The 22,780-nt window shown below is 40.5% G+C and overlaps 1 protein-coding gene across 1 annotated transcript in view; it reads left to right on the forward strand.

Moving 5' to 3' along the window:
* Nucleotides 1–1,941: 1,941 nt before the first annotated feature.
* The window catches only part of tex264a (testis expressed 264, ER-phagy receptor a), a 68,038-nt gene continuing 47,199 nt past the window's right edge, over nucleotides 1,942–22,780 (forward strand). Inside the window, exons 1-2 of the mRNA XM_034532371.1 lie at nucleotides 1,942–2,479; nucleotides 14,821–15,042. Coding sequence (XP_034388262.1) covers nucleotides 2,222–2,479; nucleotides 14,821–15,042 — 480 coding nt within the window. The 5' untranslated portion in view covers nucleotides 1,942–2,221. The remainder of the gene's footprint in view (nucleotides 2,480–14,820; nucleotides 15,043–22,780) is intronic.

Raw genomic sequence — 22,780 nt, forward strand, 5'->3', positions numbered from 1 at the left:
AGGGAAAACACTTTAATGTTAAATACCTGCAGACTCATATGTAAACATGTTAATGGTGCAATATTCAGGATTCAGAGCAGCAAAGACTTGCAATGTAAAGATAGAGTGGAGTTTATGTCTGCCTGAGCAGAGAATGAAGTCTCTCTCCCTCTGTGTATATTGTATCCAGATATTCTCCCTGCTTTGTTGATATAGTCGGACTTGCATACATTTGAATGAAATTCTGCTTTTATAACCCACAATATCAAATGCAGTCCAGAAATCAGGTTGTCAACAGGCTTGGATACTATTCCTCCTGGTAGGAAGATGCCGAAATTAAAGAAGTTAACTTCATGGGCGTGGAAGGAAATATGCACCAACAGTAATAATATGTACTATCCTAAGCTATTTGGACACTTAAGTCAACATTTCCAAACCATTGGAACCAAACTTGTTCCATTGCCCAGTTTAAGGATGTGTCTCTAGATGACTTCATCACTTAAACCCGTCTCTGCTGTTCATCTTAACAACTTTCACAAATTACCACTGAGCTGTACAATATTTTATAGAAAGCACGGCTGCTTTTATGTGCTCCACCAAAACTTGAGAAATTAAAAAGAGAAAATAAAACAATTAACCAAATAACAAGCAATTGTGGTTGAAAATAATTAATTGCATTACATGTAACTTTTACCTCCACTTTACAGTCCACATTCTCTGTATTGCAATATAGATCCCATTTCTCTCACATGATGATTAAGACACATCACATGATCTAATTGGGTCGGAGCTGACAGCAGAGTTCACACAATTACATGGAAAACAACTTGGACTCGGTCCAACTCAGATCCTGGTCCAAAGTCCACCTGTGAGTCCCTTTATTGCAGGAATGCTTCATTTGCTTTGCCTGGGGGGCACTTTTGCAAAATGACATGAGGCCAGGCCCAGTTAATAAATATATAACGTACATTCAGGCCTTAGTCTAGAACCCCTTGGCATCTCTCAATTTGATAAACAAGCTCTATTTGGCTATTTTGGATGCTTTCGATGCACTCTTGAACGCTATTTACATTCAAAGTTCAAAAACAATTGTGAATCAGTTTATATCCATTGCAAATTTCTAAAATGTTTGGTGGGACACCCGACCAGTCCATTGTGCCATAAATTTAGTATCAATTCTCTGCTGTTTAATCCAGTGATATTCTTACAGTTGTGTAACCATCAGCTTGTTTTCTTCCCCCTAGTGAGAAATGCTTTAAATCTGTTCAGGCATATAACTACCAGAACAGCATACAGATTTGAGCAAAGAAAGCTATACTTTTTGTTTTGAAACATTGATGTCATTTATTATCCCCAACATTTAAGAACTGATGTTGGGAAGTAGCCTAACTAGTTATTAAATGGCACAATAAATGAAAGTGTAATCCTGATTCTGTCCTAACTTGATTACAGTACATGTTCTGTACCCGCACCCTCAACTCCACTGGATTCTGCTCAAACTCATTTATATATTTTGTCCTTAATGAATGTCCATAGTTTGAAGAAATTGACATAAGCAGGGCATTGCAATTCTGGTTGAACAAACCCTTTAGAGTTCGCATCCCTAAATGCAGCACCGACACCCTTCAAATAAGTCCCTTACATCATGTATGGAGCAGTATGAAACACTTTAATGAAAACAAAGAAAATCCTCGCTTTTGTGACAGCACTATTATCTTTCTTCACAGCTCTTGGATTGAACCAAGGTGATGAAAATAGGGGATTTATTTTGCTCGAATGAGTGAGCTGTACGCACCAACTATGGCTTTCGTTGATCGGGAGGAATCACATTTAATGATTGTTATTTATACTGTTTACATTTCATATCTTCGCGGCGTGATTAATACATACAAAGTAATAATTTTAAAACGCATTCACGCCCCCCCCCCCCCCCCCCCCCCCCCCCCCCCCCCCCCATGCGATGGACGAGAATGGTCTATCCGGGAAGCGTGTCCTGTGTTTGGGGAAATACCATAAACAAACTGTCCTTTCTGTCAACTTGAACGAGTGTTTTTCATTTTTCATGTCAGGTCATTGCGTCCGTGAATCCTAAATTCGACGCCGTCTTTTGAATAGCCACGTTTTTTTGGTCGTTGGAAGCTGCTGGACCACAGTCTCGCTGTGCGTGTAACCCGGAGGAGGACGTGTTTTAGGCTTGACAGATATCTTTTGCATCTTTACGTTCCCGCTTTGAGAAGGAACCATGTCCGATATCATTCTGGTGCTCCTGGTACTCGTCCTCCTGGTGTGTTTGGTTGTGACAGTGGGTGGCTTCGTGCTGTACTCGGGGCTACTGTGTGACGTGATTATAAAGACTGGGCCACCACCTGTCAAAAATGTTACTATTGCTTATAAGTTCAGAGAAGGATCATACAAGGACTGCGGTGCAGCTTACACAGAGAGCTGCAGCATTGGGCCAAAGCTGAGCACCGTCGGTGTCTTCTACGATGACCCCAAACAGGTGAGGGCCCAGGACTCAGTCTCTGGCAGTCGAACTCCACAGCACTGTATCCACACACCTGACCTCATGACATCACCACAACACCCAATGTACTTAGTTCCCTGATAAGATGTTACAGCTGCTGTGAAATGCTTTGTTTGACCTGGCCAGAGTCGTAAAGGTCATAGCAAGGGGCGTTTTACTGACTCTAATGAGTTGCGATTGTTTATGTAGTGTTTGCAACAGTTATTTCTTAAGGTCTTGGGGGTAAGAAAGTATAATATAAGTAGGGCTATTACATATTTTAAAATCCTCACAATTCCCCAAAGTCCAAGTTGGCATCTTTAAATTGCTTCTTTTGTCCAGCTTATAGTCCAAAACCAAAATATAGTTCACATTCACATACTGTCGTATATGACAAAGAAAAGCCACAAATCATCACATTTAATAAGTTGAAACAAGCAGATGTTTTGCACTTTAAAATCCACATGAATGGCAAAAACGGTTATCAGAATTGTTGCTCCTTAACTTTCATTCCATCAAATAGTCAATTAATCAACGTGTCGGTGTTGTCTTGCTCTAAAAAGTTGTATACAGTTTTAATATTTTAGGGAGTTTCTGATGGAATTGTCCTGTCATAGGGTCTTGGCAATATAATGTGCCGTATAACTAGATGTCATACACTGTAATTTAGCATGTACTAGCTCAAGGGGTTAAATGTACAAGTGGCCTTTTGAAGGAATTGAGCCCGGATTGTGAAACCAGTCAGCTGTTCAATGCCACGTTGCACTGTTGATATTTCTTCCCCTCATCTGTGGCTCCAGGTTGCTTTAGCATTTGTCTGCTTCTAGCTAAAATATTGTAACCAGACACCAAACAAGAAGGGCAAACACAGCCTCTTCACGCATGTCTGAAGAGAGCTGATCATGCATGTCTGCGTGTGCCTTTATTGGTCTAATCTAAATTGTTATGAAGCTAATGACACAATCCAGATGCTATCCTGAAGCAATGAATCGCCCTTTGTCATTCGCATCCGAATCCAAAACCCAAACCAAATTTCGTGTAAATGGGTCATTCCTCAGTTGAGATCTGTGGTCATCTCCTGCTTTCATTTCACATTCTGCTGGGCATCACAAGTTGTTTTTTTGTCAACATAAATGGGTACACAACAGCTGCTTGTACACAAGAAGGTTTCTTGAGTTCATACTGATGCAAGAAGAGTACACACACATGGTAAAACTTTACAAAGGCAGACTATAACCTATTTATAGCTTAATCCGTGACTTAACAACAGAATTCACTGTATAATGTGACTTGCTCTTTGATTATCTCTTAGCTTGAATTGCTTGTCGTCCTGCTGACATTTGAGTGCTGAGTTTGTTGTGTCCGGGTGAATTAAGCCATCTGATAAACAGTGTGCCGAGAGCGTAGGAGAACTAAGGTGGCCGTATACACTTCTCATTCTAAGGTAACAAAAAAACACAAATATTCAGATTTTCAGGTGATTATACCCTAAAGAAAACACTTATTAATGTTATATTTCATTTGTTTGCAATAAATCCTCTGAAATGCTAAACATTGTTCCTTTAAGTCAATTAATGAACGTCAATTGATTAAAGAGTGTGGCACACTGGAGCACTTTGTGTTTGTCTTTCTGCTTACCCCTGTCAGTTTCTATGTAGCCCGATACTTTTGTAAGTAAATTCTTTCAGTGGAAACCCTGACTGAGTCATACCAGTGGAAAGTTGTGGCAGCAGGCTCATTGAGGAACTTTTCAAACATTGGTCTCAGAATTTATGGAGAGTCTGGATCATAAGTGGCCATTATAGGATGTTCAGAAGTCTCTGCAGGGAAAAAAGATTTTTATACAGATAATCTGATAATTATTATTATAACAGATAATCTGAAGATGTATGGACCTCGGACTTCCTCATGGAGACATCACAGAAAAAATAAAGTATCAAAATACTGTCATTAACTGATTCAAAGTTTAGGAGCCCAAATTCAAATGTTGCATCCGCCTCTAGCTTTTAGAAGTGGGAACAGTCTGTCAGAAAAGCTGTGTCTAGATTCAGAGAATAAGACCCCAGTCGATCTCATACTTTGGTTTTCTTTCTCTGTCTTGTCACATGATACATTGTTGACCTTTGTTTACAAAGGCCAAGTCACTCACCACAAGTACACTCAAAATGTAAGAGATGCCATTTGACTGAACTTTCTAGTAAATTTTATTACTTGTTTTTATGTGACTCAGTCCACAACTCTAATGCCCAATTAAAGAATAAATAAGTTATAAGGGGATTAGGAAGTCAACTCTTGTTGCTACTTTTGCATGATTTACAGTGGACTTTGCACAATGCTGTATTTAGACTTAGCATTGGGTTTAATCAATTCAGAATACAAGGAAGTATTCATAAACCACTAAAACTGTTCTGATATTTCTCCATGAATTCAATGAAAATATCTTTTAAATGAGATCTTAGTTGATTGCATTATAATATTTAATCAGAACGTTGTTAAAAGGTAGTATCCTCCACCCTGTACTGAACATTAAAGGTATGTTTGCTTACTGCGCACTAGATGGCAGTGTTGACATTGGAACTGAGTTGTGTGGGAGATAGGCACGTCCTCAAAACCACATTCATCTTTATAATTAATTTATTACCATGGCACAAGGAGTGTGACTCAGACGCTTATAATTAATTCAGTCAAAAATGGATTCCAGATCTACACAAGTGGCTGTGTGATAATTGGTCACTGTGACACTACTCTAGTAGTTTTCTAGTATCACCGGTTTTCAACAAATTGCATTCACCGTGCGTTCACATTTGATGTAATCCCTGTTTAATGACCACAATACACGCCAGTAGGACTCTGTGTCCTAGGACCAGCATTCAGAATTAACCACAACAATGGATCAAATGAATCACTGGATGTGTAGAGCAGGCTTCTGTTCTCGTGGCTAAATCAAAGGTATGTTTGGGAAGTCCGACATCTCTCTGGACAGCTGTGGCCTCCAGAGAGTGGACGGTTTGATTTCACTGGTCTTCACTGGTAAAGGCGTGTAGTGGACATCCTTACCTCACTCACTTGAGGTGGTTCAGTCAACGCCAATTAGCACTAAATTATGTCATGCGTGTGTTTGCACGTATGCTTATAATTGCCACAAGTTATTATCACAAAGGCCTGAGGGATCACGGGGCATTCAACCGGAAAGTAGTCCCACTCACCGGATATACACTGTGGGTATAAGCCTGCCATTGGCCGTCTATTTTAACTGGCATTCTCCTCCCCTTCCGCTGTCATCGCTATCTATTTTGCAAAGGCCACGTCTCTGCATCCTGTGCTTAAGGTGCAGTGTGTGGGTTAACATGTTTACAGATTGCAGGTTACAGTTTGCAATCAACGAAAACTTTTCTCGTGTAACAAGCGCCCTATCAAGAGCCAGTATTTTGTTTGTCTGTTTTTGGCTATTGTAGGAAGATGGCGGCCGGCTCTGTAAATAGGATATTCTATTTCAGCCAACATTTTCCTCTAACTGCTTCACACTGTTCCTTATACCAGAACCAGACTTTTCTTTAGGGATGAAACAGTGAGGCGTCTTCTGCTGAACTTCGGTCAAAACAGACGACACTTGAAATGTAATACTTGTCTATTTGTAGTGTTACGGTACGGGGGCATGAACAGCCCAAAAAGCACAGAGATAGATTTGATACAACAAGTCAAAAACCTCATGTTGTACATTACATTATATCCAATTATAATAAAATCTAAAGTTACTAAACAGTTTTTAATTTTAGAAGGGGGCTCTAAATAATACTTGATGTGTAATAAACATTTCCTTGATTGGTTAGCTATAATGTCTACTGGATTTATGTTCAGGATGACCCCAACTATATGTTCTTCTCAAATTTAATGTGATTTTTCTATACAGCTTTTGAGACAATTAAATGCAAAGTCAACTCAAATTACATTCACATTCATAATTTCCTCATATTTAGACTTTGATTACAGGAATTCCTTAACAGGTTATAGTAAACGATCAATGGGTTATTATTCTTGATAACCTTGACTATGACCATGTCAGATTTCATGGGATTTTTACTGTTCAGTTATTTAGAAAATTAAAGGGAATGTCAGCTCAAATTACACAGTGGAATTCATTATTTTCTTATATTTGAACTCTAATAAAAACAGAACCTTAAGAGGTTATAATAAACTTTCAACATACTCTTTTGGTTGGTGGGTTTCCTGGACCGCTGAATGAGTGCTATAAAGTCTGGAAAAGTGGCACCTATTAAAATAGAAGTGCTCATAATGCCAATATAATGCATTTACATTCTGTCTTTTTATCATATAAAGCACCATAATTATAACATATTGTGTTTGGGCTTATTTAAGTTTTATAATGCGCCATATTTATCACATGTTACTTTTGTTTTATTAATCACATAATGCGCCATAATAATCACATATTGCGTTCAGGCTGTTTATCAAATAATGCACCATAATTATATCATATTGCATTTGGGATGTTTCTAACATAATGCAGCGTAGCTTATTAAGTATTGCGTTTGGTCTTTTTATCACATAATGCGCCAGGACTTATCACATATCACGTTCAGGATTTTTAGCACATAATGGGGGGAAAGGTTTAGTGTTTGTTTATTACAAAGTTCAATTGCATTACTGTATTCATCCAGATCCACACCGGAAGGTATTGTTAATGACAATAAGGATTAGGCTAATTGTCTCTATGGAAAATATGTAAAGCGTTTGAGCTGACACACTGTGGACAGAAATCCAGTGCACATTTTAGCAAGCCAATACATGAAATATTCTTATTACAGATCAAATATTATTATTTGATAATATTGTAACTTACAAGCTCCCTTTTTTTTTGTAATTTCAGTTTTTTTGTCTAATTGGATTTCATGTTATGTACAACACACTGTTGTTTTTGACTAGTTATATCAAACTGGACAAATTATTGCTAAACTGTTGGTGTATCGTCGTGCATTTTGGGCTATCCAAGCAGCCATACCGTCGCACAACAAATAGACGAGCATTCAATCTCAACCGTCGGCTGGTTGACCGAAGTTCCGCAGATGGCGACTTACTTGACCGCAGTCTGACACAGCGCGGTGGAGACGAGTATTGAACAATTCCCAGTCTAGATAAAGGACAGACTAACTCATTGATTTCCTGGATTTCCTGGATTTATTATGTTGTAGAATGGCAAGGAGTCAAACATCCACAGGCAGTCTGCTCCTAAGCGAAACGCATTACACAGAGTGGACAGCAGTGAACGCTCAGAGGCCAGCGAGAGTATCATGAACAATACACCACCAGAGAGTAAGGATCACATCTTATCTCATATGGATAGACCATTTGTTTAACCACTATGCTCTCTGTAATATATATGATCATATGTGTCCATACCTGGGAGAACTATACATACAGCTGCTTCTGACACTGATAACATGATGTGTCTGCATCGAGGCTAAACTAGAGCTGCGGTTTGGTTCATCCTCTGATATACTGAATTTCCACTTTGTTTCAGCTTCTGAATCAAACCCACTCGTGGCTTCCCGTGATGACAAGTAGGAGAAAATGAAATATCATGTGTAAACCTGTATGGAAGTGGCGGTGAGAGATGAGGCGAGGTGTTGAACTGCCTTGGAAGAGGGGTATAAATTGGTAGGAGTCTGACTCACCTTGAGAGCCTTGCAGTGCTCCAATTCATCAATCGGAATTTCAGATCAGAGTGCCGAGCATCGCTGCACTCCCAGTCAAATGTATTAGCATTTTACTGCCGCTTGTCTGTCTGTCGACAGCAACACCATGAAACAGGGGCTTCTGGTAAGGAGTTGCCGCTTTTAAAGGTGGATATAAAATGAGAAATAGATACGCCGATACTCTGAAGTCTGGTCCCGCAGGTCTTCAAGTCAATATTCTGCACGATTGTGGACATGCAGGCTCTCCCTATCGTAAAGCACCCCATTCATGTTTATGGACATCCCTACTCTGAGTGAGATGCTGCAAAATGAGAAGGCAGAAATCCAGACAGAATCTATTAAATGGGGAGCTGCTTTTTATCCCAACACACAACTGTTGATTCTATTTTTAAGATGCCCTTTTGATCCGTTTTCACAAACAGTGTAGAAAGGAAGACATTACTCAACTCAAGCTGATTAAGTCAGTGAAACAAAATGGTGAAGAATGCCTTCTGCGCCATCAATCCTGTGACATATATTGTCTCTTCAACTGGTGTTATGATGCGCAAGATATTGAATTGCACAGACAAATATTAATCGGAGCTGCTTAAAGAGAGCAAGGAGGTGGAGCCAGTCAGTTGAACATTTGTAGAGGGAAGTAAGACTATGCAGCAAAGGATTCATTCATATCTCCTTTCAGAGAAGATGTTTTCCATGCACTGTGACATCTGGCTGGAGGAGTGCCACACTATGTCCAGCTGGCCAACGAGTGGTGAACCAACTCAACGACCGTGGCAAAGGAAAACTGAGTCCTGCCCCCAGCAGGCTCCTTATCCATGCCAGTAATTATACATGCCAGAACTCCCAGGATGCCATGTGTAATTACCAGCTAAGTCTGAGCACAGCCTAAAGGAACAGTGCTGCACTTAGTGAAAGAGCCAGACTTAAGGGGCCTCTTCACTGCAGACTATATATATCATATGTGGGTGCTTGAGGGCCCCTTCCTTTTAAAGGGGGACATATTGATGTTTTGAATAAATCTTCATATTATTTTCCCAATCATAACAATCGGTGACATATTGAAGTGGCTTAATGTTACATCAGTCAGTGTGATTGTTGTTTTCTCTTTGTCCCCAAATAGTAAAATGATCCTCACTGTTCCCTTGCCTCTCACTGCATTAGTTTGTGTCAGCACACTTGCTTCACTGCCATCGCTGCTCCATTAATTTTGCAGCAAACAGCCCATCACAGCATACCTGTGGTCCCAGTGCTGTGTAACACTATTAGTTTCAATTTCCCTCCTGGTGACTTTGTCTCTGCCGCCTTGTCTGCCTGTTGGATGCCGAATGGCTTCCAATCAACTGAGACGGGTTATCGCTGTGACACACTGACGCAGAAGATATCTCTTGTTGAGATATTGCTTATCCTGTCGTCTTCCCTTCTTCCTGTTCCACATGTGTCAGGTTCTTGCTTGTTCGTAGAAGTGCCCACACGCCATCTGTCTCGGTACTCCCAGATGTAGTAAGACAACTATACTGCAAACTGCTGAACAGACAGAGAGCTCTCTAGCAAAGGCAGTGATGTGTATTGTTTTTTTGTGATGAATGTATGCATTTGTATTGTGGGTGAGGTTTTTTGGGGTCATTTTGGCTCGTCACTAACTTATGTGGTGCTTGCTCTTGTATGAGGGCTGCATTTGCGGCGTGTCATGATTCACTGCAGACACTGATTTGAAGGTGGCCAACAAGTCCAGAGAGGCCCAAAATGTGCCGTGCAGTGAAGGGTCCTCGTACAATCACAGCCTCTTCACTCCATTCTGGCATACTGGTAAACCCAGTGTGCCAACACAAGCATGCAGGGCAAATATGAGCTAATATGTTTTTCCCCATTTCTTTAAATTTATTTCAAGATACTTTTTAGTTGTTGACTGGCATACTACAAGGCAGCCTGTAAAAAAATATATGCTAAGAGAAATGTATTTATTCTTTTGAAGTTGTAGTTTCCTGTCCCACAGCATTGCACATAAACTAGTGTTGCCTTCACTAGTTTATGTGACTAGTGTTGCCTTCACTAGTTCATGTGGGTTGAATTGAAATCGCTCCCACTCAGCTAGTTTAGCTTTGCATTTTGAGGATCAGTCGATGTGTTTTAATGAGCGTGGCGATGGTCCTCGGTCAGGCGGAATATGGTGTGCTAATTCTGATCCTGTCTTTACAGTAAATGCGTGTTCTCTTCTTGCCTTACTTGTCCCTGTCATCCCCAACCTGCTAACTCTAACTATACCAAGTGGTGATAGCCAGGAGGGAAGACCTGCCGGGAAAAGAGGAGGAGAGATGAAGAGAGTAAATCCTCATTACGTGTCTGCTAATAAGGAATTACCTCGGCCAGCTATACCTTTTTATTGTTGGAGTACTCTCATACATCAAAAAAAGGCCCTTGTAACCTCAAGCAAAGAATTGCTTTTGAAATTACTTTCTTTCCCAACAGGTCCTTGGAGACCTGCTTTAGGGGAATCTGGTAGAGATGGGAATGGCACCGTTTGTGAAGGGAAGCCATCTTAGGGTCCCATGGGCCACGAGCTCTACAAATGTTAGCTGTATAAGTCTTTTTTTCCTCCCAATTTAACGAGCTTGCTCAGCATAGAGAAATATAGGAAATGAATGTTTGCATGAAATCAGCAGAGACATATTCAGATGAAATTGAACATTTCTGTATATCTTGCAGATAGCTCAAAATTAGTATAGACTATTTCTCTGAGTTTGTTTTCTCTTCACTGAATTTTTAATTTTTTATGCCGCTTACTTAGCTGCAAAATGCTAGTTGTGGTGGTAACATCGCCACAGTCTTCCCATTATCTGGCTTGTTGCGTCTCACCCAGGTCAATCAAAAGCCACAGTCTGCTTTCCTCAGCTACCTGCGAGAAGTGGAATCACACGCTGTCTTACAAAGTACAGCTTCGGAAGTAGCCGACTTCTAGAGTGCAACTGCCCACCGTTGACAGCAAATTTCTACCTTTTGTGGTGTTTGAATTTCTGACTCAGACAAAACAACTTTGGTGGGGAATATAATACAAGTCAAGTACATGCTGGTGTTCCTCTTTCCTAATTGCCTGTAGTCTCTGGGGTGTGTTATCTGGAGAGAAGCAGAGATGCGATGCAGTCAGGGCTGCTGTTTGTTCTTGCCACTGTGTGCGATGTGAATGATAGTTAGAGCCCTGAATGATATCATTAGTGAACTACTGGCTTGGCTAACACACTGTAGTCTATTGGTGCGGAGAGCATGAGAGATGGCGAGATGGTAAGATGCTGAAGCAAGACCGTGGGAGGACAGTTGCTATTCCCTCTGTGTTTGTGTCTTATCATAGGGCACCAGTGTTGACAAAGAGAAGCTCTGTACATGAGGCTGTTTGGCAGCCCATACTTTTAATGGGTTCATGTAGGAAAAGACAGCGATGCAGATCAACCCTTGCACATAAATGCATCAAGATGGCGCCGCGGATGGCAGCCTGGGTACTGCGCTCATTAGTACTTTATCTGTTTTTGTTTTGCTAACCTCTTCTACTTTGTTGTCCTTGTTTTGTTGTTGTTTATTTGTCTATTTATGTGTTTGTACACAGAAATCCAGAGTCAAATTCCATGTATGCAAACACATACTTGGCCAATAAAGCCGATTCTGATTCTGATTCGAAATCCATTCAGAAACAAAAATCTTAGACAATGTGTATAATATGGCATAACAGGCTCGGTGATAATTAAGTATTAATTATGTATGTATCTCATGTTGCTTTCAATGAATAATTCCCTGTCAAAAGCATGTGATCTGTGCACTCACTGTTGAACATGGTTGCAAGGGGCTCTGTCAGGTGACAGTAAAGATTATCTGCTCATACTCAACAGGCACTGTCGGTCATTATTATGACCCACATGATGCAGACATTAAGAGGCACTGAGGTTTAGGTTGGGCTCCTCAAATAGATTTATCTCAGCCAGGGAGTCTCACTAGCAGCCAACATCGCTGAATTACGGCACAAAAGCTGCTGTAAAAACAAAGTAGGACAGTGGAAAGAGTGAAGTGTATAGTAGCAACACAACGCAGTCAAAAATAACCCTGAATGTGAGAAATGAGACGGAAAAGAAGAGAGGTTGTGGCGGTTAGATGTGATAATTGTGCGAGGATGCCAGGGACATGAAGATGAGTGTTGCTGACTCCCATCTGTGTCCCCTCAGTGCCAGCCCTTCACAGAGCAGAAACCAGCAGCAAAGGGACCATACCAGGGTTGTTGTATGTTTTAGCACATTTAGTTCAGATCACATATAGTGTAGTTACTTGTTTTTTGGCCTTTTAAAAGTGACTAATCCAGCCTTCCAGGCTGCCACCGGTTCCCAATTTTAAGAGCAATACACAAAACAACCAGCAGAGGCACAACTTGCTTGAATTGGGCAATCTGTCTTGTTGTGACAACATAACATTACTTAGATAGGTCTCTCAAAAAAATTGTTCTGTACAGAAATGAATGGAAACCAGTAGGGCTTTCTGAGGCCTATTATATATTATATTATATGATTCTGCAGATAATCGGTGCATACATTCTGACATCATCATTATTATTGCCAGTTCTAATGTCTAAATGAATTATTCTAATATATTTTGCCCATCCATGCCTACCTGGCAGCTAGGAATCAGGAACTAGCTAAAATACTATGGCAATACGTAGGAAAAAGAAATGTAAAGTGTACTGGTACAGTCCTTTAAGAACAGCTCCCACTGTTCATCTGAAGCTCTACAGACAGACAGGAGAATCTGTGCCAGATTGTTGTCTGACTGACAATTTCCTCAGTGGTTTTGATTCTGTCTCTTTCACATCTTCATGCAGACATGTAGACACATTAAAGATGCAATTTGTAAGATCTGGAGACATGCTCCAATAGGGGGCAGCATTTCATCTCTACTCCTGGGTCCATACAATATACATGTACAGTCATCAGTTATCAAAAAAACAAATAAGCTAACCACTAACTAGCAGCAGGACACAAATATGCAGGATTCAAGTACACTTATAAAACTCTGACAGCCAGTAAAAACAACATTGCTATTTCATCATCTTTATACGGCGTATAGCTTAAGTTAGCTGTCTGTGTGTTGACTGTGCCACTACCTGTGGACTGTATGGTGCATGTACGTTTTAGAAAGTGAGTCGTCTTCCCTGTCAACAGGAGAGAACTTACCAGGAGGAGAGCGTGCAGCAGCTCCAGGAGATGGAGCTTTAGTTAGCTGAGCTGTTGCGTCTCCCTTTCAGCCAGCACAAAGCCCGGCGCCGGGACTCCCCACCCGGAGCAGCACATTTTCTGTTGCAGCCGTTACACAGCTGGCACTGGGGTTTACATTGGCTTAATGTGAGCTAATTACTTTTGATAACTGAATGTCTGCCCTCCTCTTGACAAAGTTCTCTCTGGGTGGTGAGTTATCATATTTCCCTAATTTCCCCTAATTTTAGTAGACAAGATAACTCGTATTTGTGGTTGGGACAACTTATTGATTGATATCCATTAAAAACCTTCTCATTGACCTAAGTAAAATGCTAAATCTTAAATAGAAAAACGGTATAATCTTTACTTCTACTACTATTAATAATACTTTTTGATTGGAGCACAGTGTAAAAATAAGTGACCATTTGTGGCACACTAACATGCTTTGCAGCACAGATACAATTTGAACTGCCACATATGTGACCTGGCTGATATCTGGAGTGGGATGTTTAGCAGAGTTGGCAGCTGTGCGTTCAGTGACACAAAAACTATGTGAAGGTGCAACATCCCTCCAAGTTAAAATCAAATAACTACTATGTTTACTTCCACACACGTGCAGCATTAACAGCGCAAGTAACATGCAGGTAACATCCCTCTCTCTAATGGGCCACCCTGCTGCTTTTATAATTATATTTGACAGGTGGGTCAGAACAAACCAGTGGGCTTTGATCTCTTGCAGGGTTCAGTTATCTTTTTTGGCAAACGCATTTAAGATAGACAACACTAAAATGATCGCCTCAATACAGTCACGACGACCAGGAAAAGAAAAAGTTAATCTATGGCATAATGATAGAATAGCCCAAATTTCTAGCTGGAGCTAGCCTCAGGTCCTAATATCGATATCAATATAATATATTCATATTTTATTTATATCTTTTTTTGTCTTTTGCCTTTAATGGATAGTGATGGTCAGGAAAGGGGGAGAGAGAGGAGACGACAATGCAATATAGGTCAGATACGAACCGACTCACTCTTTTTACCCCCCACTATCTACTAAATGGAGAACTTTTATGAAAATAAAGTTTGTTCAAAAGTTTCACATAGTGCAGCACTCTTTGATTGGCTTATTTTCAGTGTTTTGTTTTTAATGTGGTCTACTCAACTAATTACATTTCCTTGTGCATGAGACAAAACGTTTCTAAATTGTAATGTATGTTATAGATCAATATATATCAAATATCACAGAAATGTATAATACAATAGAATTACATTAAATGTCTTATTGTTCCTCCAACAGAAACGTTACCTTGCCTTGTGTTCGTATGAGTTTCTAATGGTGACTCGCCGTTTGAAGTGGATTTGTAAATGTTTCATATATATCCCCTCTCTGTCCCCCCAGAGGCCAGCAGAGAAATGTCGCTACGTGGTGGGCAGTGTCCTGTGTGAGGGTGAAGAGAAACCAGATGAAGAACTGCAGAAGATGTACGAGAAGTTTGGCTTCAAGGTGTTTTCTCTGCCTGAAGTGAGCCACGCTGTGACCACCAGCTTCACCTGCACCACCCCTCTGTCTCACGTGGTGGGACCTTACAGGGTCTACCCCAGGCTCGCTTCCTACATCGAGGTACAGACAATATGAGAATATGTGAGCAAAATGTGGATATACCTGTAATCGATGGAGTCATCCTCAGCCTCTGTTAGCTGTATATGATCTCAAATTAGTCAAATCTGCAATTAGTTATTCAGGATTACCCCGATCTTATTAAAAAGCATCAGTGAGATAGGTGTATAGGCTTAGGCATGCCTCCAGGGTTTACAGGGTGTCTCACATCTTTACCTGCATTCTCTATAATAATTATTTCCTAACCTTCTTCCACACAGTGTATGCTATTGTATGAAAAAGTAAGACAGGAGGCTTCTTCTTTTCTCTTCCTGTTATTTCAGTGGGTGACATTCATCTTGTGAACATATCTGTCCTCGTTTCTGCTTCCAGCTTCTCAAAAGACCCCCACTCATGTGTTGTTTAATTCATCACATGAGAAGATGAGGTCTTTAAAGTAGATTAAGAATAGATGAAGTAGTCGGAAATGAAGGTATGCCTAGTCCCCCACGGCCCATATGCTGGGCTCCATGTCCTCAGGACAGGCCTCAAAAAGCTATTGACATTTACTGATGACATTTACACACATGGATTCATTTTGGGGCATCCCACTGCATGAATAATGCTCCACATGTGCTTGTGTGTGAGTGCATACATGTGTGTGCACGCACATCTGTCCATCTGTTTGTTCAAGCTCCTGTCTCTTCACTAAAGGTAAAACTGACCCACTCCCTAGTCAGAAAAATTATAATTATTTCTAGAAATCATGATGGATTTTGTGAATGGAGCTTTTCTTTCTCGTATTAATGAAAGTCTGAGTCAGTGTGCTCATACAAAACTGCTCGATGGCAAGAGGGGTCCATGAGTGCTGAAATTCATTGGAATTAATCTCTAATTTTCCAGCAAACTGCAGTGATTGAATTGCCTGCGCACAAACCTAATGAATCATCAGCATTTGGTGCCATTATGCCATCAGAATAGGCCAAATGTTCACAGTGTTGCATCTGTTGTTGTGTTTAGCACAGGAAAGTAAAGGAGGCAAGCATGCGAAGGATGTCATCCTTCATTGGCTGTCATATCTGCATATCAAAGCCATGCGATCGTGCGTGCGTGCGTGCATGCATATGCGTGTGTGTGTGTGTGTGCGTGTAGTAGGCAGATCGTTTCTGAAAGGGTTCAGTTGGTTGGTTGTTGAGTTTCATCCTGGCCTTGTCCCAGATACTTTATTAGTAAGATTAAATTCCTGGAAGAATGACAATGTTTGAATTTTATAATGATTCAAATAAAAAATGAAAACAATAGCTATACAATATATTATGTAGGACATACATTAAAATGAACCTCAACACTGTATATTGCCTTCCAATTTGTCTAATTCTCCATATACTAGTCGGACATGTTCCCCTTTTATACATCCAGTCACAAGTTGCCTCTTTCCACCTGCCCTGAGGGCGTTTCACCCAGATCCCCCCCCCCCCCCCCCCCCCCCCCCCCGCACTCATTCTATTCTCAAATTGCTAGTGCATTGACAATAAATGATCCCCCTTCGGCTTCCCAACCTGCAAACACTAAAAACAAATTGTTGGTATCACACATCACACAAGTCACAAAAAGCAAGGACCAAATGTGTGATGTTTAACAGGTTTCAATAATTTCACATTTTATATATATTTTTTTACAACCTTCATGTTGCAGTAGTAATATCAGTCCTGATCTACAAATTCTAATCTTAAAGAACCACTGTCTGGTCAGATTATCATTATTTACCAGCCATCTCATCTTTTTTGCAGTTTGGGCTCTGCGGCACTTTGCACACTGCAACACCCGACATCAGAGGGCAGGACAAACTCAAACATGTGTGCACTGACACAGACTAAATGATCTGAAGGCATAGAAATAGCCTCCCTCGTTGTGAAAATGTAGTAGTATTCCCTTTCTAGGCGCCTTTCATGGCCAGTTGTAAGCGTGCATCTTTTGTGAGCACGCAGCTCTGTCAATCTGTAGTCTGTCAAGCTAGCTGATGTCACTGTAGGGAAAGCATCAGTTTTTACACCCTCACACTTGTCCGCCATGAGGCAGAAGTTCTTGTCGCAGTCCATCAATTGACCTGAGTTCTATGACAGGTTGTTAAGGAGCGGCTCCTGTACAGTAGATGAGCTGATAACACACTAACATCCAGTTTTTGGTTGTGGAGGGGCGAGTGCACTATGCAGTGAGGCAAATTAATAATGGAGCATTTAGACAGGCTTGGTTAGAGGGCAGTCTATGAATGTGCTAGAAATGTGTGCATATATACTGTATGTATGATTAATTGAGTGGTATGATGGACTTTGAAAGCAGAGAGACACTTGTGACGTAGCTCTGTACTTTGTATCTACTGTAGATCCAATAGATTTGAATGAATCCACTAACAATATTATCTATTTATAAACACATTAATGGAACATTGTGCATTGTTTGATTATTTGTTTGTGGCCACTTGGCGGAAGCTGTTGCTAAAGTATCTAGCAGACACATAGAAACATTAACACTTAATTTGAAGACACATTTTTGGTATGTGTCAAATGTTAGTCAAAAATTGACTTTCTTTTAGCTCTGCTTTGGTCTTTACCAACTCCTAAGGGAAATATCCGGCTGCTACATACTCCACGATGTTCACCAGTTTGGTACTGGGCAGGTAGCATAAAGTTGATTTATACAAGCTTTTTAACTGCTCCAGCTTCAAACGAGGGTGATGAGAAGGTTGAGAAATTATTTGCTAAACCACACCAAATTTCAACGTATCACCAGGAATTATTACCTGACTCTGTATCACCAGACTATGATGTTGGAGTGTCAATATTTGGGGGTTAACTAGTCATTTGAACATTGGCTCATACACAAGTATTGATTGGGGCACCTTTAAGCTTTAAAATTCAAGGTCAAATAAAGCAAACCGTTGCCGTGAGCAAGACTGAGTAGGGCAGACTGGTGAGGTGGGCTCTCTGTCTGGCCCCCTGCCCAGCTTTCAGAGTCTCTGGTACACCTCCTGGCTTCCCAGCGCTTATCAGAGAGAAGGTTAAGTGCATAACTGCCCCTTTTTCACTTGAACGCTTTCTCTCCAGTCCAACAGTGTCATCTACACACCAGCTTATCTTGCCTTATCTGTGTGCAATACATAAGCTAATACACACACACACACACACACACACACACACACACACACACACACACACACACACACACACACACACAAACACATATACAGGTATAATTGTGGCTTAAAAGATTTGAAGTAGGTTATAGGTGTTTCAGACGGATGTTTTTAATGTTCTGTTAATAATTAGAGGGTATCAATGAATTTGTAGGCTCAACAGAATGTCTACAACCTTAGTAATTGGTGCCCAGCAGTTGTGTACTCATATGAATCTAAATTAAAGTGAGTGAGTTGAATGAGCGCAGGGATTGTAACATCTCTTAGTTAAAAAGCCTCAAGGTGATGGAAGGAAAAAAGAAAGGATAAAGAAGTAGCTTTCACGCTATATTAAAGGATTTGGTCAAGCCCTGTTTGATCTTTGTGAAAGCACCTTTTCAGGACCTAAAGAATGAGAATGAACAATCATTGTGGGTGTTGTTAAGTTGGCTGCGTCAGAAAAAAACTCCCAGTTGTCCCTGTGAGCAGAAACGAGATGAGAAACCGATAGCTTCCATCCATTTAGTAATCCATTTATCTGAATAAAGCTTAAAACATTATTTTTCCCTCCATTTAACTCTATACTATATGGTTCCACTGTTGTGTTTGTCTTGCAGGTCCCACAGCAATTAAAATAGATCTGTAAACCCCCTAGAAATATCTTTGGTTTGTTTTCTCTGAGTTATTCCACAATTGTACGATTTAGATGTCCCTACTGTTGTTCTGTACGGTGCCCCATATTGTGTTTGGAGAATACATGTGTTATTTCAGGAGTAGAAATCATAAGCAGTGATGCCAAACAGTCTCAGTTTTAGCTCACAAACTGTAAAAACTTTCAGAATTGAATGAAGCACGTTTGTGTTTTTCTCAATTTAGTCTCTTTAAAGAAAGTCCAAGCAATTCACCAGTGTGAACGACAACGAGCTCAGTCTAATGTAGTAATGTGACCATATGGGCCATCCACCCACAATGTTAGGTGGATGGGTTAGATTTTTTTGCCAATATGCAGCAGGTGAAGCTGATAACATGACTGTTGCCTCTATGTGACAAGAAATTGCAAATGTGATAAACTTATAGTTGGACATCTTAAAGACTGATGATCGACTATCATCAAATAGGTCTCAAACATCATCATCATATCGGCTTCTATAGTTCTCTGACAGTCGGGGAAGAGCTGTGTCAACTGATCCCACACCTAGGGGTGAGTTGAATTGGGTAACATAGGACACAACTGGACAGACCGGATAAAACCAAAAGGTGAATCTGGGTCTTCAACTCCAGAGGAATTTTAGACACTGTTAAGCAAGCAGTGGGTTTTCTTGAACTTGCTCTAATAGCTTCATCAATCCTCATAAGAATAAATCAAAATCAAAATCGTATTAGTGGCATCTCTCTCCCTCTGACTGCGATGAGGTTTAGCTTTGGTGTCATTTGCTGCCGAAATGGAGGTGACTCATTTAGTTTGTGGCACCGTCATGCTTTACCACTGCAACTTTTTGATTCATCACCTGCATCCTGCTCATGGGTTATTCACCAGTCACTCTTCTTAACTTTGATGTTATTATTTGCTGAATTTTAAATATAGAAAATGTGTTTTGCCTGTCCCTAGCATCTATATTTCATACAATGGCCTGATTAGGGGTTATCCAGTGGAACTGAGCTGATTTCAGGTGTACCCACAGAGAAAACAAGTGAAATACCCTTCGCTCTGGTTAGATGGTTCTGAAATGAATTGTGAACGTTGAAGCTGTATTGTTTGAATTATTCTTCTCCTCATTGAGGTATACTGTCAGCAAATTAGAAAAGACTTGGTTTCTAGAATATTAAGTATATTTCGTCGTCTTTATCTCAGGCTTTGTGTCTTGTACCATGTGTGTGCAGCTGATAAACTGTATGCTGCCCATCACTCAACCAGCAGGAGAATTAAAGGGGAACCAGGACACTCTTTCTCAATGTGTCTATGTCTCTGCGAAACACACCCTCACTGAAACACACACATACCATTTATTAATAATAATCCTGAATCATGTTACATGGATATGAAGCCAATTATTTTCCTCCCAAAGTCACGGAAATAAATCGGCCCACACACTGTCTCACATCGCAGCATTTCTGAACATTATGCCTTACATTACAACTCTTCCTCTGTCATCTAGCTGACAGAGCTGAGTTCAGGTACAAGTCTAAGGAATGAATTGTTATGCAGATAACAACTCTGTTTTGGGATGTGTTCTATAGCCTTTTGACACCCCACCCAAAGAAGCCCCTGGGCTCATAGATAGGATAGCTATACAAGGGTATCTAATTATCTTTCTAGGATTATTTAAACCATTGTTCAGAGATTCCGTTTTAGTCCTTTTTGTCCTGCCTTTCCCACCTGTCTTAATGTACAACGTACATGATAATGCAATATGCTAATAGGCTTTTCCTTTCCTAATTATTTTGTATTTCTGGATGGATGCTGGTTGTTACAGACAGTTAACAAGGAATATTTTGACACAAGGAAAGAGGTCAACTCCTGAAGGCATAATTTGAAATTGCACAAACTGAGAGAAATAAAATATTTTTGAGGAATAGTTTGGTTTTTGAATAATTTGACTTTTTGCTGTTCACTTTGAGTTAGACAGCAGCTTTGTTGTATCTCTGTATGTATACTTAAGCTTATACTTTAGCACACTTTATGAATATCTGTGGAATCAAAGAGATCTTCACCATATGGTGCCTTCAAACTTGCAAGCCATGAAAAAGCAGGCATTTGTCTCACCTAAGACAAATGGGGGGAAAAACACACAAAGATGTATGATATATGCATAAGACTATAATCATATTTTTCTGCCCGGTGACACCATGTCAACCAACATGAGGCACTCATATGCGTTCTACCTGTAGACTCGAGACCACAGATCCTGATGCAGCATTATTGGTCCACACTGTCTGAAGTATCATTAAGCATGTTGAGGTTTTACACGGTTCCACGCTGACCCTCCCAGCTTCTTTTTGTCAGGCAATGAGAACTTTTAACCAGCCCAAAGAGAAATGGAGGCAGGGGGGGGGGGCGTGACAGGATTCTACATCTTTAATGCCTTCTGGGCTCAGGGCGCAGACTCCCTTAACTGCTCTCTGTTCAGCTATTTCTGCGTGGGAGGGTTCAGGATCGCAGGGGTTGTGGCTCCGATGGCATCAAAGCTCAATGAAAGTCAAAAGTGAAGCGTGAGTTTGTGAGCGAGCGTGCGTCTGTGTGGCTGATTGCTTGGGAGCTCGGGGAAAGTTTGAGTCTGAGAAGGAACAAACCTGTCTGCTCGTCGTCTGTTTGTGTCTTTTGAACGCAGGGTGTGGTGAGCGCAAGATAAGTCTCCTTTATTATTAATGCTGTCATCCCACCGCATCCATTAAATTTTTTATTGGATAACACCTTTTGAAAAAATAAAAACCTTAACATAACGGAAAGCAACAGTCCAGAGGTGGAGGCAGCCTCTGACCTGCAATTCTTCATATCGTGTGTTTACAATTAATATGCCTTGTTATCCCCTCACTGACTGAGTTGACAGTGTGCGGAGGAAACACTTGACTCGACTTGAGGCTATATTTAGACACCAATGAAGCTCATGACAGTTCCATCACTTTTTTTGTTTTCTTTCCTACAAAGAAGTGGGCTAGGATGCACTTAAGCCTAGTGTACACACTGGGCCCTTCCCAACATTTCATGAAATGCCTGCTTTCCTTCCGCCAGACTCTCTGAGAATTGCTGCAGCTCTAATATTCAGTTATTATTGTTTTTTTTATCAAGGGCCTTGTCCTTGGTTGCATATAACCCTCACCTACTGCTACTATAACATCGAACTGCTGCTTACATGCATCAGTAATACTATTCCAGAAATATGATATATATCTAATAATATTACACGCTGACAGGAGCTATCTTAATAAGTACTTTTACTTTGGTACGGAAGAACATTTTGCTGCTAATAGTTTCATAGTTAATATGCATTTTTAGAATGTGGTACGACTGATCTGAAAACATCTTCTATGGTTGGGCCCTTCTAATCTGGACCACTAATATGAATACTTGTCTTTTTTGTACACATAAAAAAGGCCGCTGCTCAAACCATCCTGCTATGTTGTTTTAAATCGGAATGTCCGTTCTACTTTAATTTTTATTTCTATGGTTTTCGGTTTCCTCCAGTCTTTATGCTGAGCTACTTGCTTGCTGGCTCTGACCTGATGTTTAGCATACAGACATGAGAATGGTATTGATTTTCTGTTCTTATCCTCGACAAGAAACCAAATAAGCTTATTTCCCAAAATGACACACTGTTTCTTTAAGTATTTAATTTACTTCCACCTTTCAAGACCACGTTGTAAACATTTGAGCATTCCCAGGCTTTAATCCTTCTGATAGTCTGCTTCTATTCTTAGTGACAGTCCAGTGATGCAGTAAGTGAAGTTGATAGCAGGCAAAAGCATTTATGGTGTTCTTATTGATTCCTGCTTCCCTTCTGGCTCTTACTCTTCCTTCTGAAACTCCAGCTGTGCATCACACAGCATGCTGCAAATTAGACTGTGTCTTGTGAGCTCACTCTGACAGGTAGC

This window comes from Cyclopterus lumpus, chromosome 5, assembly GCF_009769545.1.
Source record: "Cyclopterus lumpus isolate fCycLum1 chromosome 5, fCycLum1.pri, whole genome shotgun sequence".
NCBI classification, from domain to species: domain Eukaryota; kingdom Metazoa; phylum Chordata; class Actinopteri; order Perciformes; family Cyclopteridae; genus Cyclopterus; species Cyclopterus lumpus.